Source organism: Myxine glutinosa, chromosome 1, assembly GCF_964187855.1.
Source record: "Myxine glutinosa chromosome 1, kmMyxGlut1.1, whole genome shotgun sequence".
In the NCBI taxonomy this organism is placed as follows: Eukaryota; Metazoa; Chordata; class Myxini; order Myxiniformes; family Myxinidae; genus Myxine; species Myxine glutinosa.
Window position 1 is genome coordinate 369,129,508 of NC_136261.1, and position 18,149 is coordinate 369,147,656.

The 18,149-nt window shown below is 42.3% G+C and overlaps 2 protein-coding genes across 12 annotated transcripts in view; one reads left to right on the forward strand and one right to left on the reverse strand.

The window, feature by feature from the left end:
- LOC137414956 (E3 ubiquitin/ISG15 ligase TRIM25-like) overlaps positions 1-18,149 on the forward strand; it is a 1,058,494-nt gene that overhangs the window by 580,690 nt on the left and 459,655 nt on the right. The gene's annotated exons all lie outside the window — the stretch shown is intronic.
- LOC137417051 (E3 ubiquitin-protein ligase TRIM11-like) overlaps positions 1-18,149 on the reverse strand; it is a 150,100-nt gene that overhangs the window by 54,477 nt on the left and 77,474 nt on the right. For 5 of the 11 annotated variants that reach the window (XM_078770105.1, XM_078770112.1, XM_078770109.1 and 2 more), the window contains exons 2-3: positions 9,148-9,791; positions 2,877-2,972 (exon numbers count right to left, since the gene is read on the reverse strand). The exons of 4 other annotated variants lie outside the window; for them this stretch is intronic. In XM_078770105.1, the coding sequence (XP_078626231.1) occupies positions 2,877-2,972; positions 9,148-9,768 (717 nt within the window). In that variant the 5' untranslated portion in view covers positions 9,769-9,791. Of the gene's footprint in view, positions 1-2,876; positions 2,973-9,147; positions 9,795-18,149 lie in introns of all 11 variants that reach the window. 2 more of the 11 variants (XM_078770111.1, XM_078770104.1) reach the window with 1 other exon arrangement.

An 18,149-nucleotide genomic window follows, 5' to 3' on the forward strand; every position in this document is an offset into this window, starting at 1 on the left:
AGAGTGACCTTGAAAAATCCGTTTTTTCGTCATGACGTCATCAAATGACGTCATAGCGTCAAACTAGTTATATGTTTGGAAAGCACTCAACAAGGGCTTCAATTTGAGGTACTACTCGATATGGTAACTGAAACTTGAAAATTTTACCTTTTGGTCAAAATTGAATGACCTTCAAAATGACCTTGAAGTTCAAGGCCGATCGACACCAAAAACTAATCAACGGAGCGCCATACCACACCCTATATACCCACCAAGTTTGGAGATCATAAGATCAAAGTTACTCAAAAAATAAGGGTTTCGTAATTTGACCTTGGGGTCAATAATTTTCGACCTCCAGCGCTAACCATGAAGGTCAAGGCCGATCGCCACCAAAAACTAATCAGCTGAGCGCCGGACCATATACTAGATTCCCATGAAGTTTGGAGACGATCCGATCAAAGTTACTCAAAAAATAAGGGTTTCGTCGACCTCCATGATTGACCACAAAGTGACCTTGACCTTTGACCTTGACCTTCAAAATTTTGTGTGCTGAAGGGTATCTCTATAGGACTCTGATATGCGAAGTTACAGGAGTTTCCAATAATAACTGTGGTCTACAGAGTGATCTAAACGTGAAAAAAAAATGATTAACCACAAACAAAAAAACAAACATACAAGCTGACTAATACATCTTGCAAAAACTTCGTTTTGGCAAGATAATAAAAACATATGTCACCCACAGGGTGAACCGTATCTTGCCAAAATGTGAACATGAGTGACTTGCTTCAGGTCACACTGAGGTGAACAGAACTGCTATCCACTAGAAGCGACTCTTTGAGGAATGTCTGCCCACGAGATATTCCGATGATAAATCGTTCTAGAGAGTGACCTTGAAAAATCCGTTTTTTCGTCATGACGTCATCAAATGACGTCATAGCGTCAAACTAGTTATATGTTTGGAAAGCACTCAACAAGGGCTTCAATTTGAGGTACTACTCGATATGGTAACTGAAACTTGAAAATTTTACCTTTTGGTCAAAATTGAATGACCTTCAAAATGACCTTGAAGGTCAAGGCCGATCGACACCAAAAACTAATCAACTGAGCGCCATACCACACCCTATATACCCACCAAGTTTGGAGATCATAAGATCAAAGTTACTCAAAAAATAAGGGTTTCGTAATTTGACCTTGGGGTCAATAATTTTCGACCTCCAGCGCTAACCATGAAGGTCAAGGCCGATCGCCACCAAAAACTAATCAGCTGAGCGCCGGACCATATACTAGATTCCCATGAAGTTTGGAGACGATCCGATCAAAGTTACTCAAAAAATAAGGGTTTCGTCGACCTCCATGATTGACCACAAAGTGACCTTGACCTTTGACCTTGACCTTCAAAATTTTGTGTGCTGAAGGGTATCTCTATAGGACTCTGATATGCGAAGTTACAGGAGTTTCCAATAATAACTGTGGTCTACAGAGTGATCTAAACGTGAAAAAAAAAAGATTAACCACAAACAAACAAACATACAAGCTGACTAATACATCTTGCAAAAACTTCGTTTTGGCAAGATAAAAACGGACTCAAATGCAACACACTCTCATCCTCAGGTGAGGGTATAAAAAAAAAAAAAAAAAAAAAAATAATTCACAAAAGGATCTCACAATCAACAACAAGAACCACAGCCACGATAATCGAGTGTTATAAAAGATCCTTATTACCTCCACCAACAAAGCTGGATGGGGGTTATGTTTTCAACCCTGTCTGTTTGTGAACAAAATATCTCAAAACGTTGTGGACGGATTCGGACGAAATTTGGCAGAGAGGTAGTGTATGTGACAAGGACAAAACGATTCGATTTTGGTGAAGATCCCGATTCAGCTCTGAGAATTTTTAAGTGATTCTTCACCATTGGGAGATAGCGCCAAAAACTATACATAGCACGATATCTCAAAAAAGTTGTGGACTGATTCGGACGAAATTTGGTGGACAGGTTGTGTATGTGACAAGGAAGAATCGATTCAATTTTGGTGAAGATCCGGATCCAGCTAGTAGAGTTTTTAAAGTGATTCCTCACCATTGAGTGATGTGGCCAACCAGGCAGAGGAATGCTCTCCACCGAGTGCCGTTCTAATTTTCACGTGTTTTACTTCATGTGTTTCACGTGTTTGTTTGTTTCAGACTGAATGAAAAACGTACAGGTAGAGCATACAGATTGTGATACATGACAGGTTCAACGATATGCCCGGCGTCCCGCCGTAATGACATGACATCACCCCTGCCAGGTGACCAGATCCTCAGCTCTGATTGGTGTACATTTGAGGGGACATACATACATACATACATGCAGTACATATGGACAGACAAACACGACTGTTCTAGACGGCTTTACCCGATGGGCGACGCTGTAAAAATAAAGTAGAAATGGAAACACTCCCGGCTGCAATGCTGCTCAGTTCCACCAAACCACGGGGTTTCAACATTTCCCAAGTCCAGATTTGTATTAACGAGATAATATTTGATATATTGTTGAATCAAAAAGTGTGGGTCTGAAATATGAATGCGAGTTGAAAGAAAACATGAAAACATCTTCCTGAGAACAAACAGTAAGGATTGAAAGTCTCTTATAAACATCTCGATGTAATTGTTTCTGCGATCACCTGGAATGTTATTTTCTTTTATTCCCATCCATCTTGATTCTCTTCTTATTGTTTTGTCCAATTTGAATTTGTTAAAATGAAAAAAATTTAAAAAATTCCAACAAACTTCAATCTTGTTTCACAATCAATGTAAATATACTAAAAAGATAATCGTCTCTTAAAATGCAGATTGTAATGTTTTTCCATGTTATATTTTCATTTTATTATAATGACAGCCAATCATCGATGTCCCTTACCTGTGTATCCCGAACCTCTTGATGCACCTGCTGAATCTGGGACCCAACTTGCTTTATCGACTCAACGAGAGGAGGATACTTTGCAGCCAAAATTCCCTGCATGGATTAAAGAAACTTCAGTTAACCAAATAAAAAAACAAAATTTATATGGAAATTAAATATTTTACAATCATTTTAAATATCGACTTGAAATACATTTGTGAGAAATATCACATTGATTGTAGATTACGAGTTGAACCTGGAAAAAGTCCTTTATTTAAATGACGCCGATGCAGGATGAAAACAGAAAAGAGGAACATGAACTCGAATGTGGATTCTGGAATCATCACCTGGCAGGAGGATTGCTGGCGAGAAGAAAAAAGAACCACCTTCAGAGGCCATTTCCCCCCGCAGGGTGGGCGTTGGCCTTTTTTTGGGCACCATGGTCCCCTTTTCGAAGCAATGTTTTATGGCCGGATGCCCTTCCTCCCACCAACCCTGTTAGTCGCCTCTTGCGACACACAGGGAATTACCAGTGAACTGGTACTCAATTTGCCGACCCCGGAAGGATGACAGGATGAATCAACCCCCCTGGCGTTAATTCAACGATCGACCGGGATTCGAAACCAGGATCCTCGGATCCCAAGCCGGCACCCTAACCGCTAAGCCAACACCAGGCTGGCGAGACTGTGCTGAATTAATAACTTTGAGACATCAGCACGACAAGACACTTATGTTGATCTGTGAAGGAAGCACATCATGTGGTTAAGAGAATTTGGGTTAAAATATTGATTTGTGAATATGATTGGATAAATATGGAAATAAGCTAAACCCCACACTCTTGTATCCATAAACTACAATCCACCATTATAAACGAGAAAGATGTTACACGAGGAGTGTATTCCGACATACAGGCCCGGGCGTTACCTCAATGTGTCTGCCGTCCCTCACATAGACGTTAAAACTGGGTGTCCTCTCTGGTCTTATTAGTTGGTGGATGTTAAAGTTCCAACACTGTCCTTTGTAAAGCATCGGCGAGTTATCACTGGTAACATAATCAAATTCCGAATTCATTCCTGGACCACAGGTAGCAAGTGGTCTGCTCTTCTTTGAGAGTCCTCAACACCAGGTTACATTGCTGGCTATGTGCGACAATGGTTGCAGTCTCGGCCGGTTATTTCAAATGATTATTGTCGACTGTCTTTTTAAAACAAGGAGGGTAACCAATTCGTTCATATATCTATCTATCTTCTATATTTATAAAGTTTTTGTTTCTTTGTTTCTTTGTTTGCGCAAGCTAATCTCCTGAACGGTGAAAGATAGGAGAAGGGGTTTTAGGCTAGGTGGCGAGACCGGTCGAGGCCCACCTTGACCGGGCCGGGCCCATTTCGCAATTAAAAGCTGAGCTGAATTATAGTAGTCAATCTTCTACGGCCGCAGGGATAAAGCTGAATTATGGTAGTAAATTCATTCAAAAAGAACCAAAAATGTCGGGACGGGCCCCGGGAAGGTTACAGGCTAGGTGGCGAGGCCGGACAAGGCCGCATCGGCCGGGCTCGGCCCATTTCGCAATTAAAAGCTGAGCTGAATTATACAGTCACGTGAAAAAGTAAGTACACCCCATGTAAAGTTTTGACTTTTTCAACATATTTCAACATACAGCTATTTGATCTTCATTTCAACAATATTGAAAGATAAAGGTGATATAATATAACAAATATCATGAAACATTTACATTTTGGAGTCCATCGTATAATTTAAAGAAACATAAATGCAAATTTCCCATGTGGAAAAAGTAAGTACACCCCTACATTTATCACTACTTCAAATACCTAAAATTAGAATCAGGTGCACCAGCTCAGGTGCAAATGATTAGAACATTGTTAGAGAGGATCTTGGAGGAACCTGTCTTATTTAAACCTCAGACATTTAGTTTGTTTGCTCTTTGTTGTTGAAGTGTGCGGCGTCACCATGCCTCGATCAAAAGAGCTCTCTGAGGCCTTCAGAAAGAAGGTTGTAGATGCCTAAGAGTCTGAGAAGGGATTTAAAAAGATCTCCAAACAATTTGAAATCAATCATTCGACTGTCCGGAAGATCATCTACAAGTGGAGAAAATTCCAAACAACTGCCAACTTGTTCAGGCCAGGCCGCCCCAGCAAGTTCAGCCCGAGAGCAGACCGCAAGATGCTGAAAGAAGTCTCTAAGAACCCCAGAATGTCATCGCGGGACCGACAGGTAGCTCTTGCCACTGTTGATGTCAAAGTGCACGAGTCCACCATTAGAAAAAGGCTGCACAAATTTGATCCACATGGGAGGTGTGCCAGGAGGAATCCTTTGCTGTCCAGAAAGAACATCAGGGCAAGACTAAAGTTTGCCAATGAACACCTAGGCAAAGACTAACACTTCTGGAACAATGTGCTTTGGACAGATGAGTCAAAGGTAGAGCTATTTGGCCACAGTACCAGAAGACATGTTTGGCGAAAACCAAAGACAGCATTTGACCACAAGAACCTGATACCAACTGTAAAGCATGGTGGTGGAAATATTATGGTTTGGGGCAGCTTTGCTGCATCAGAGCCTGGGCAGCTCACCATCATATAATCCACTATGAATTCTTCATTGTACCATAGGGTGCTTGAGGATAATGTGAGGCCATCTGTCGGAAAGTTGAAGCTCAACCGAAGATGGACCTTGCAACATGACAATGACCCTAAACATACCAGTAAATCCACCAAGGAATGGCTGAAAATAAAGAAATGGAGGGTTCTGGAATGGCCAAGTCAAAGCCCGGATCTAAATCCCATCGAGATGTTGTGGGGGGATTTGAAACGAGCTGTGCATGCAAGAAACCCCTCAAACATCGCACAGCTGAAAGAATTCTGCATGGAGGAGTGGGCAAAAATTTCTCCCAGTCGATGTCAGAGACTGGTAGACAGTCATAAGAAACGCCTACTTGAGGTTGTTTCTGCCAAAGGGGGCAATACCACCTATTAGAGGCAAGTGTGTACTTACTTTTTCCGACATGCGAAATTTGCATTTATGTTTATTTAAATTATACAATGGATTACAAAATGTAAATGTTTCATGATATTTGTTATATTATATCACCTTTATCTTTCAATATTGTTGAAATGAAGATCAAATAGCTGTATGTTGAAATATGTTGAAAAAGTCAAAACTTTACATGGGGTGTACTTACTTTTCACGTGACTGTAATAGTCAATCTTCTACGGCTGCGAATAAATACTGAATTATAGTGGTAAATTCATTCAAAAAGAACCCGGGCAACGCCAGGTGCTTTCGGCTAGTATATTAGTCTAGTAGGAAGACTAGGTCCCCCTGCCACCCCGGAGATATACTTCTAATCAGTGTTTCTAGATTGGAAAAAATGTGTAGAAAATGACTAGCTATGGCCCCAAGCTGAAAAAATGTCCCACATACCATTTTTATGCAAATTACTGCTGCAAATTTTATGCAAAATTATGCAAATTTTATGCAAATTTTTGATGAGGAGTAGAGTTGAGGGGTCTTTGAGGGCTTCATCGAGGTGCTCTCGGTTGCAAGACTGGGTCATTCTGAGAAGCACAGCAGGGTCAGAGATCATGATGTTCTCCTCCTCAGTGAATCTCTCCATCAACAGCCTCTCCATTGCCTCACACACTGTTTTGAGGCAAAAGAGGGACTTTGCGTAGGCCTTTCCACTGAGAACACCTTTGAGAGATCCACTTGTTACTAGTTGTGCCTCAAAGAGAATCTCTGCATATCCAGAACCACGCATCTTGTGTCCAGTGAGCATCCCGATGTAGTTCATGGATGTGTGGAAGGGTCCAATCGTTACTACATGACTAGCAAATTCATTTGGCCAGCGCCAGATGATGGGAAGGGCTTTCATGCAGACACCCAGATCAAATGTATTCAGGACCCATCTCTGACCCACCTCAGCAGTTGCTGCCTCGGAACGCTTCAGTAGCTCACGAACAACTGCGTTGTCTGTGATCGGTTGGTGGATAGGCGTGCAGTAGTCGACTGTTGATTTGCTGGGTGGGGGAGAACCAGTTGCAGAGGTGAAACCCCCTAGCCCAGGCACAGGCTGCAGGCCATTGCCATGCCATGCAGGCACCAGGCACAGACCGATCACAGACAACGCAGTTGTTCGTGAGCTACTGAAGCGTTCCGAGGCAGCAACTGCTGAGGTGGGTCAGAGATGGGTCCTGAATACATTTGATCTGGGTGTCTGCATGAAAGCCCTTCCCATCATCTGGCGCTGGCCAAATGAATTTGCTAGTCATGTAGTAACGATTGGACCCTTCCACACATCCATGAACTACATCGGGATGCTCACTGGACACAAGATGCGTGGTTCTGGATATGCAGAGATTCTCTTTGAGGCACAACTAGTAACAAGTGGATCTCTCAAAGGTGTTCTCAGTGGAAAGGCCTACGCAAAGTCCCTCTTTTGCCTCAAAACAGTGTGTGAGGCAATGGAGAGGCTGTTGATGGAGAGATTCACTGAGGAGGAGAACATCATGATCTCTGACCCTGCTGTGCTTCTCAGAATGACCCAGTCTTGCAACCGAGAGCACCTCGATGAAGCCCTCAAAGACCCCTCAACTCTACTCCTCATCAAAAATTTGCATAAAATTTGCATAATTTTGCATAAAATTTGCAGCAGTAATTTGCATAAAAATGGTATGTGGGACATTTTTTCAGCTTGGGGCCATAGCTAGTCATTCTCTACACATTTTTACCAATCTAGAAACACTGATTAGAAGTATATCTCCGGGGGGTGCAGGGGGACCTAGGCTTCCTACTAGACTATATATATAAAAAAGTTTTTGTTTGTTTGTCTGCACGCGCTAATCTCCTGAATGGTGAAAGATAGGAGGAAACCTCTGAAACAAAAAATGTCGGGACGGGCGACGGGAAGGTTATAGGCGAGGTGGCGAGGCCGGTCGAGGACGCCTCGGCCGGGTTAGGCCCATTTCGCAATAAATCTTCTTCATCTTAAATAAAATTCTCTTCAAGTACAACTTATGCACTTAATAGGAATACCTGACTGATTGCAACACATGCGTATAAAATTCTCTCTCGCACGGCCCGACAGAAGAAAGAACAAGGAATCATTGAGCACGAACTGATACTGGGCTCGCGTTGGACCTATGTAGAGAAGATTAAATTCATTCAAAAAGAACCCGGGCAATGCCGGGTGCATTCAGCAAGTCTTCTATCTATATATATTGTCGCGATCCCGTCTGTGGAATGGTTCCCAGCACGGAATACGGACGTTAATGTCCGGGCTTCAAGTAATCCACGTAGTGAACCAAAAGAGACGCAATAAACACAATTGTGTTTTAATCGGCCTTCTAGGGGTAAGGCACGATTATTTATTGGCTCGATCACAAAAACCATGAAAGGTAACAAAAGGGAATATGCTGCACAAGCCGGCAGGAACTGTCGGCAACAGACGCTCCAACAGGACGCAGGTAAGATCACTCGCGGCTCCAATCGACGGGCTCCGGGACTCGGAGGATACCAGGATGGAATACCGCACAAGGCCGCCAGGAACGGTCGGCCAGTAGCTCCAACACGAAGCCGGGAATCACTCGTTCTCTTCTGGAGTTACTCGCTCGTAAAATACAGAACGGTATTCGACCAGCCCAACTCGGCTGTCCGGAGGCTTCAAGGAAAACCCTTTTATGATATTTTCCACTCGGAGCCTTCGAGCCGTGTGCGTCGCATAAGATGGCGACCGCGCTCTCTGACCCTCCACCAATCACGTGCCGAATCGCCTCCCGATCGCGTGAGGCTCCAAGGAGGCCACGTCACGCGGTGGGCGGGGCACCAAATCTGGGTGAGAACAGGTGGTTTCACCGGTGGTTTCTCACAATATATAAAAGAAAGTTTTTGTTTGTTTGTTTGTCTGCACGCGCTAATCTCCTGAACGGTGATAGAAGAAACCTCTGAAACAAAAAATGTCGGGACGGGCCCCGGGAAGGTTATAGGCTAGGTGGTGAGGCCGGTCGAGGCTGCCTCGGCCGGGCTGGGCCCATTTCGCAATTAAAAGCCGAGCTGAATTATAGTAGTCAATCTTCTACGGCCGCGAGTAAAAGCTGAATTATAGTAGTCAATCTTCTATGGCCACGAGTAAAAGCTGAATTATAGTAGAAAATTCATTCAAAAAGAACCCGGGCAACGCCGGGTGCATTCGGCTAGTTTCATTATAAAGCCAAAACCAATTTCCTGAGCAAATTACACAGAAATGAGAAAAATATTTTTGAAGCGATTCAGATACCTTGAATTCAGCAACAGCCACCTCCACAGGTACAACTTCATGGTCCTGATGTTCAGCTTTACACAACAGAGACACCAAGCTCTCATCGTCCTTGCAGTAGAAGTGGATCGAGTTCCCATGTTCGGTACATCCGGGATCTTCCACTTTCATTTCCGGCTCCACAAGGTTGTGCCCTTTGTGTTTAGGGGGCTTCATGTGTCTCTCACAGCACACGGTCTCATAAGGTACACACCGCATGGCTGCCTCTTCATTACACACCTCACAGTGACTCTCATGGCCTCCCACATTCACCATCCTGTTCACTGTGACATCACCTTCACCATCCTTTCCCTCAGCCTGACCCCCAACACTGTGACTACCTTCACCTTCTCTCAGCTTCATCTGTTCTACCAACCTTGCAAGGATCACATTCTTTTGGAGTTTTGGTTTTTGTGGAAAAACCTCACGACAATTTGGACAAAGACAGGCAGTGGATTCTTCTCTGCTTTCCCAATAATTCTCGAGACAGGAAGAACAAAATGAGTGTCCACAACACAGTGTAACTGGCTCTTCAAACAGTTGCAAACAGATAGCACATGTGAGCTCATTGGAGCTATCTTCGAAATAAGAAGAAGACGCCATTTCCCCAGGAAGAGAGATGGAACCTGCTGGTCAGATAAAGAGTGATTACAAAAGAGACAGCATTAGCAAATCTTAAACAATACTCAGTTGTTAACTTAGAAAACAAGACACACCCCAACCAATCCACATGAAAAACAATCACCCTGGAGATGTTCCTTCCCTCCACACCCACTAGCATCTCCTCCTCCTCCTCCTCCTCCTCCTCCTCAAGCCAATGAACATAAGTTGATAATCTCTAAGAGATAGAATTATTGTAAAAAAAAAAAGGACTTTTGGCCATCATAAGCGGCCAACATGGCGGCTCCTCACTCACAACAGGCGTGCCATCGTTCGGTGGCAAAGCCCATGGCAGTGAGGAGCCTTCGGCTGTCAGTTCCTCTTTTTGTAGAGAAAGTCAAGGATCATGTAAAAGGTACAACACAGAATGGATCAGGATGGAACAGAACATAAAGGATCTAAATATCGAGGGCAGAAAAGATTATCGTTGCTCATGTGGGATGATCTGAGATGGTGGTGAACAAATGTCTTGAAAACCTGAATGGGGGAATGAGATTGAAGATTTTGGATTTTGTGAGTTTCACCAGAAGGAGGTCGATGGTGGAAGCTGATCGGTCTGGAGTTTAGGTGTTTCAGATTTTGCACCTTTTTATGTAATGTGGTGATGCTGGCTGATTTCCAAGCAGATGGAAGATGACCTAGACTCCTAGAGCAAATGAAAGGGTGAAAGGGGCAGAAAAGGGAAGTGCAAGAGCAGAAAAGTCAGTTTTTATGGCACGTGAGCTGATGCCATCCGGTCTGGTTACAAAATCAGTCAAGGGTTGCGAGAAACCTCAATTTTCACAGGTCCAAAATGCACAAAATGAGTCCAGGGACAGTCGGACACAACTGGGGAGGGTGGGTACATACAGAAAACGAAGGGTTGCGGACACAATAAGCAATCACAGAATTGAGGCATTCGGCCTTCTCATGAGTGGAGTCGGCCATGGTGCCATTTCAAGAGAGGGAAGTGAGGAATAGAGAGCATAATCTGGAGACAGACTTAATGAGGTGCGACCAGGTTTGAGAGGAGGGAGATAACTTTGAAAGTTCATTCTTGTGGTTGGACAGATGTTTTTTGTCTCTCCTGAGAGTGGACACACACATGTTGCGGGCTTTGTGGAATGATCTGAGATTGCCTTCAGTTGGGTTTGCTTTCCAGAAAAAGAAGGGAAGCTGTTTCAGAGCAACTGCCTCGCCACTGGATTCCGTGTCCCATGGGCGGCTATTTACGGACAACTGAAGACGAGATGGGATGGGCCTGTGCAAAAGATAGAGTAGCTTCCTCTGGAAGATTTCCCAGGCTGATTTGATACCGGGGGCAGGAAAAATAGGAGACCAATCCTGGAATGATTCTGTGCTTTCTATTATTCTGTGATTCTGTGATTGCATGCAATCTACCCTCATAAGTACCAAGTGTAATTTCAAACAAACCATTCATTAATGTGATGGTAGAGAGCGGACATGATGGGATAAATGTTCTCATGTGTCCGTGTTTCTTATTTATCCAAATATTACAAACACAGATGCATCAAATTAAACAAACATCTCTCTTCTTGTTACCAACAAACAGAGCTAATGGCATTTTAAACACAAAGAGGAGGGCGAGGCCTTTTCATACAAGAGGATTACAAGTGTGCCAAGTGTTTTATCACAATGTACACATCAAATATGTGGATTAGATAGAGCAGCAACAAAGGCTGGAAAGGGTGGAAATGCGAATGGTTCGGTGGATGTGTGGAGTATCGTTGAAAGAGAGGAAGACAAATGATGAATTGTGAAAGATGATGGGAATAGAGCCTGTGATTGATGCTGTGAAGAGGAACAGGTTGAGATGGTTTGGTCATGTGTTGAGGAAGGATGAAAGTGACTGGTTGAGAAGAGTGATGGAAATGAATGTAGAAGGAAGTCGAGGATGGGGAAGACCGAGAAAGACTTGGCTAAAGATGGTGGAAGAAGAAATGCGGGCAAGGGGGTTAACAAGGGGAGATGCAGAAAATAGGGCAAAATGGAGAAGATTGTTATGGGGACCGCAAGGCTAACCCCCGCTCTAGCAGGGAAAATGGCCTTAAATTGCATGTTGTTGTTGTTGTTTTGTACACATCAAATATGTATTGGTCCTTCAGAGGGATGAAACTGACCACTTGGACATTGCATTGGTCATCAAGTGTGAACAACCTTCGTCACCCGAAGCAGTACATGAAATGGTGGTGTACGAGTAGAGGATACAATTCCTTTTTAACATGAAACACATGTTCAGGATTGTCATTCTAAAACACCTGTTGAACCTGAACGGGATCCAGGATGAGATAAACCTCAACAATTCCATAGTTATTAATCATTGTTTTTGGATAACAAAATCATTTCAACACAACTTTGGAAAGTGTGTTTGTTTTCGGCCATTATCATGGAATTAGAAATTCTCAAGAACCAAGTTTTGCAGAACTCAGTGTTACACCTTTGTGCTGAGGTAATCCTTGGGGTTCTTCTTCACCGTTAAAATGAGATTCAGTGCAGGTATGGATTTGCGAATGCAGTCCCCTTTGTGGGTCCAATGGACATCATTAAATTCCTGTCCACATGTCGATCTGTTGTCATTATCTCATCTTCTTCCCAAAATCCGTCAAACTTTTCTGTTGAACGACACTCGAGGGTGATAACGGAAGCTGTCATGTGATGATATGTGAGGTCAAGTCTTAGGTCATGTCATGCCTTGCATCTCTAAAAGCCTGTTATTCCAAATATCCTCTGGTGTCCTGTCAGGGCGGGCTTCTTTCGGATCACCAACATTGGTCTCCCCAGGTTTGAAAACAAAGATTTAAATGGATATTTCATTTGAGACCAAATTTAACTGCTTTAATTATCGACAGGTCCAGTCCTATTCCTGATCTTCGTCAATGATCTATCTGACCCCCGAGAAAATCCTCTATATCTATTTGCTGATGACTCCATCTTCTGCTGTGACATCCCTCATCCTTCAGACAGTCAGGCTGCAGCCACTTCCCTCTCTTCAGACCTTGACAAAATGATAAGCTGGTCAAACACTTGGAATATGTCTTTCAATCCTGATAAATCTCATACTTTCACTATCTCTCTCACTATCTCTATCTCTATCTCTATCTCTCTCCAAGGACAATCTGTCAAACCCTCCGATCTACTTTCTTAACAATCATCTGGAGGAAGTTCAGTTATTCAAAGTCCTGCGTCTCACTATCAGCGATTATCTTTCTTGGACAAATCACATTTCAAAGTCGGCCTCCAAAACCAGCCGCCAACTGGACATCCTCTGTCGTACAAAGTCCTTCCTTGGCACACCTGAACTCCTATCCACCTTCATCCACAGCTTGATGGAGTATTGCACTCCCCTCTGGGCTGGCTTCCCTGCATCACACCTTACTCAGCTTGTCGCTATGGAAACCAAGACCTATAAGATTACTGGAATCTCCCACGATGAAGTGGAGTCTCTGGGGGTTATTACTCCGACATGGCAGACAGATCGGGGGTCTCTCTGTCTTCTACCGCCTCATTTGTGGTCTTGCACCTTGTGCTCTTTTTGTGCTTTATCCCACCTCCAACCCCCTTCCCAGGTTTCTGCACGTCTCACATGGTCCACCATCAACCCCCTTCTGGTGAAACAACCGAAATCCAGGATTACTGCTCACCTCCACTCATTTGTTCCTCTCCCCCCCCCCCCCCCCATCACCTCCCCCACCTATGGAACAAACTCCCACATCTTTTCAATCTCATTCCTCCATCCAGGTCTTCAAGACAACCGTTCACCACCACCTCAGATCATCCCCCATTCCAAAACCATTAACTTTTCTACCCTGGTTGACCGACTCTACACCCCAATCCCTCGTCCTTCCAAATTTCCAGTTTTCCCTCCTTTATCCATATTGTCCACCCTGTGCATCCTCTCCTCTCCCCCATTCCCACCACCCTATTGTTTGTCCAAGTCTCCCTCCATTTTTTCCTTCAACTCAGCTGTTTGCGTTCCCCCCTTACCTCTCTCTCTCCTGTTCCTTTTGTGCTGATGCGGCCGGATCCGGTCAGAGTAATCGGACTAGCTCTTACACGAGCCTCGACTGTGTATACAAAAATAATAATAAAAATAGTTCATGCAGTTGATAGGAAAAGATGAAAGCAGTCTTTATCTTTCCTTATAAAAACCTTGGTTAAATCAGTGGATACAAACCGTAAACTGTTCAACCTGGTGGAGGTATGCGCTCTACCAAGTGTGGTTCCAGCTCTCTTCTGAATCACAACAACAATGGGATTCACAGATTCCAAACAACTTCATCCCATTACAAGAGTTCATGATGCACCGTGTCGGAGATCCTGCACCGAGGATGCTTAGACACAGTGTCTGCATATTCAAACCTTGTTACCTCCGCCACCAAAGGTGGATCGTGGTTAGGCTGGTTTAAAAAAATTTCCTGTTTATCATCGCCGCCCGCCCCATAAAAGTTGTCCGCCCCTAAAAATATATATATATTTTTTTTTTGCTCGCGAAGTCAGTAAAATCCGTTCTCGCTCAATGGAACAGGTTCGAATTTTGTATGTGCTCGCGTACTGTCTGAGCCAAGTTACATGTGCTCGAACTTCGCCGATCTGCAGGAGACCAATGAGGCAAACGTCTTCAATAATGTCTACGCCAAAGCCAATCTCACAGACAACGATGCGACAGAGAAGCCACACTACACGGCTGGCTATGAAGATGTGTGCTATTTCTGTGACGATGTTGAGGAGCTGAGTACCACAGATGAGTCATATCCTATATGCAGTACCTACAGTGAGAGTCGTACTGCCGAGAAGAGGCCCACTCGGAAGTTCAAGAGGTAGTTGGTATTCTGAAGGAGAAGCCAAATATCATCGGCAAACGGGAAAGCCTCACGTGATCATTATTGCTGTGGATTCCTAGTCAAAAATTAAACGAGCGCTGCACTACATATAGTTGTAGGTGATGATAGATAGATACATCTATGAGTGCTATAATAGCAGTAGCTGCTGATAGATAGATACATCTATGAGTGCTATAATAGCAGTAGATGCTGATAGATAGATACATCTATGAGTGCTATGATAGCAGTAGCTGCTGATATATAGATACATCTATGAGTGCTATAATAGCAGTAGCTGCTGATATATAGATACATCTATGAGTGCTATAATAGCAGTAGCTGCTGATATATAGATACATCTATGAGTGCTATGACAGCAGTAGCTGTTGATATATAGATACATCTATGAGTGCGATAATAGCAGTAGCTGCTGATAGATAGTTACATCTATGAGTGCTATAATAGCAGTAGCTGCGGATATATAGATACATCTATGAGTGCTATAATAGCAGTAGCTGCTGATATATAAATACATCTATGAGTGCTATAATAGCAGTAGCTGCTGATAGATACATCTATGAGTGCTATAATAGCAGTAGCTGCTGATAGATACATCTATGAGTGCTATAATAGCAGGAGCTGCTGATATATAGATACATCTATGGGTGCTATAATAGCAGTAGCTGCTGATAGATAGATACATCTATGAATGCTATAATAGCAGTAGCTGCTGATAGATAGATACATCTATGAGTGCTATAATAGCAGTAGCTGCTGATATATAGATACATCTATGAGTGCTATAATAGCAGTAGCTGCTGATAGATAAATACATCTATGAGTGCTATGATAGCAGTAGCTGCTGATAGATAGATACATCTATGAGTGCTGTAATAGCAGTAGCTGCTGATAGATACATCTATGAGTGCTATAATAGCAGTAGCTGCTGATATATAGATACATCTATGAGTGCTATAATAGCAGTAGCTGCTCATAGATAGATACATCTATGAGTGCTATAATAGCAGTAGCTGCTGATAGATAGATACATCTATGAGTGCTATAATAGCAATAGCTGCTGATAGATAGGTACATCTATGAGTGCTATAATAGCAGTAGCTGCTCATAGATAGATACATCTATGAGTGCTATAATATCAGTAGCTGCTGATAGATAGGTACATCTATGAGTGCTATAATAGCAGTAGCTGCTGATAGATAGGTACATCTATGAGTGCTATAATAGCAGTAGCTGCTGATAGATAGGTACATCTATGAGTGCTATAATAGCAGTAGCTGCTGATAGATAGATACATCTATGAGTGCTATAATAGCAGTAGCTGCTGATATATAGATACATCTATGAGTGCTATAATAGCAGTAGCTGCTGATATATAGATACATCTATGAGTGCTATAATAGCAGTAGCTGCTGATAGATAGATACATCTATGAGTGCTATAATAGCAGTAGCTGCTGAGAGATAGATACATCTATGAGTGCTATAATAGCAGTAGCTGCTGATAGATACATCTATGAGTGCTATAATAGCAGTAGCTGCTGATAGATAGATACATCTATGAGTGCTATAATAGCAGTAGCTGCTGATAGATAGATACATCTATGAGTGCTATAATAGCAGTAGCTGCTGATAGATAGATAGATACATCTATGAGTGCTATAATAGCAGTAGCTGCTGATAGATAGATACATCTATGAGTGCTATAATAGCAGTAGCTGCTAATAGATAGATACATCTACGAGTGCTATAATAGCAGTAGCTGCTGATATATAGATACATCTACGAGTGCTATAATAGCAGTAGCTGCTGATATATAGATACATCTATGAGTGCTATAATAGCAGTAGCTGCTGATATATAGATACATCTATGAGTGCTATAATAGCAGTAGCTGCTGATATATAGATACATCTATGAGTGCTATTATAGCAGTAGCTGCTGATATATAGATACATCTATGAGTGCTATAATAGCAGTAGCTGCTGATAGATAGATACATCTATGAGTGCTATAATAGCAGTAGCTGCTGATAGATAGATACATCTATGAGTGCTATAATAGCAGTAGCTGCTGATAGATAGATACATCTATGAGTGCTATAATAGCAGTAGCTGCTGATAGATAGATACATCTATGAGTGCTATAATAGCAGTAGCTGCTGATAGATAGATACATCTATGAGAGCTATAATAGCAGTAGCTGCTGATATATAGATACATCTATGAGTGCTATAATAGCAGTAGCTGCTGATATATAGATACATCTATGAGTGCTATAATAGCAGTAGCTGCTGATAGATAGATACATCTATGAGTGCTATAATAGCAGTAGCTGCTGATAGATAGATACATCTATGAGTGCTATAATAGCAGTAGCTGCTGATATATAGATACATATATGAGTGCTATAATAGCAGTAGCTGCTGATATATAGATACAACTATGAGTGCTATAATAGTAGTAGCTGCTCATAGATAGATACATCTATGAGTGCTACAATAGCAGTAGCTGCTGATAGATAGATACATCTATGAGTGCTATAATAGCAGTAGCTGCTGATAGATAGATACATCTATGAGTGCTATAATAGCAGTAGCTGCTGATAGATAGATACATCTATGAGTGCTATAATAGCAGTAGCTGCTGATAGATAGATACATCTACGAGTGCTATAATAGCAGTAGCTGCGGATATATAGATACATCTATGAGTGCTATAATAGCAGTAGCTGCTGATATATAGATACATCTATGAGTGCTATAATAGCAGTAGCTGCTGATATATAGATACATCTATGAGTGCTATAATAGCAGTAGCTGCTGATATATAGATACATCTATGAGTGCTATAATAGCAGTAGCTGCTGATAGATAGATACATCTATGAGTGCTATAATAGCAGTAGCTGCTGATATATAGATACATCTATGAGTGCTATAATAGCAGTAGCTGCTGATAGATAGATACATCTATGAGTGCTATGATAGCAGTAGCTGCTGATAGATAGATACATCTATGAGTGCTATGATAGCAATCGCTGCTGATAGATAGATACATCTATGAGTGCTATAATAGCAGTAGCTGCTGATATATAGATACATCTATGAGTGCTATGATAGCAGTAGCCGCTAATATATAGATACATCTATGAGTGCTATAATAGCAGTAGCTGCTGATATATAGATATGTCTATGAGTGCTATGATAGCAGTAGCTGCTGATATATAGATACATCTATGAGTGCTATAATAGCAGTAGCTGCTGATATATAGATACATCTATGAGTGCTATAATAGCAGTAGCTGCTGATAGATAGGTACATCTATGAGTGCTATAATAGCAGTAGCTGCTGATATATAGATACATCTATGAGTGCTGTAATAGCAGTAGCTGCTGATATATAGATACATCTATGAGTGCTGTAATAGCAGTAGCTGCTGATTTTTAGATACATCTATGAGTGCTGTAATAGCAGTTGCTGCTGATA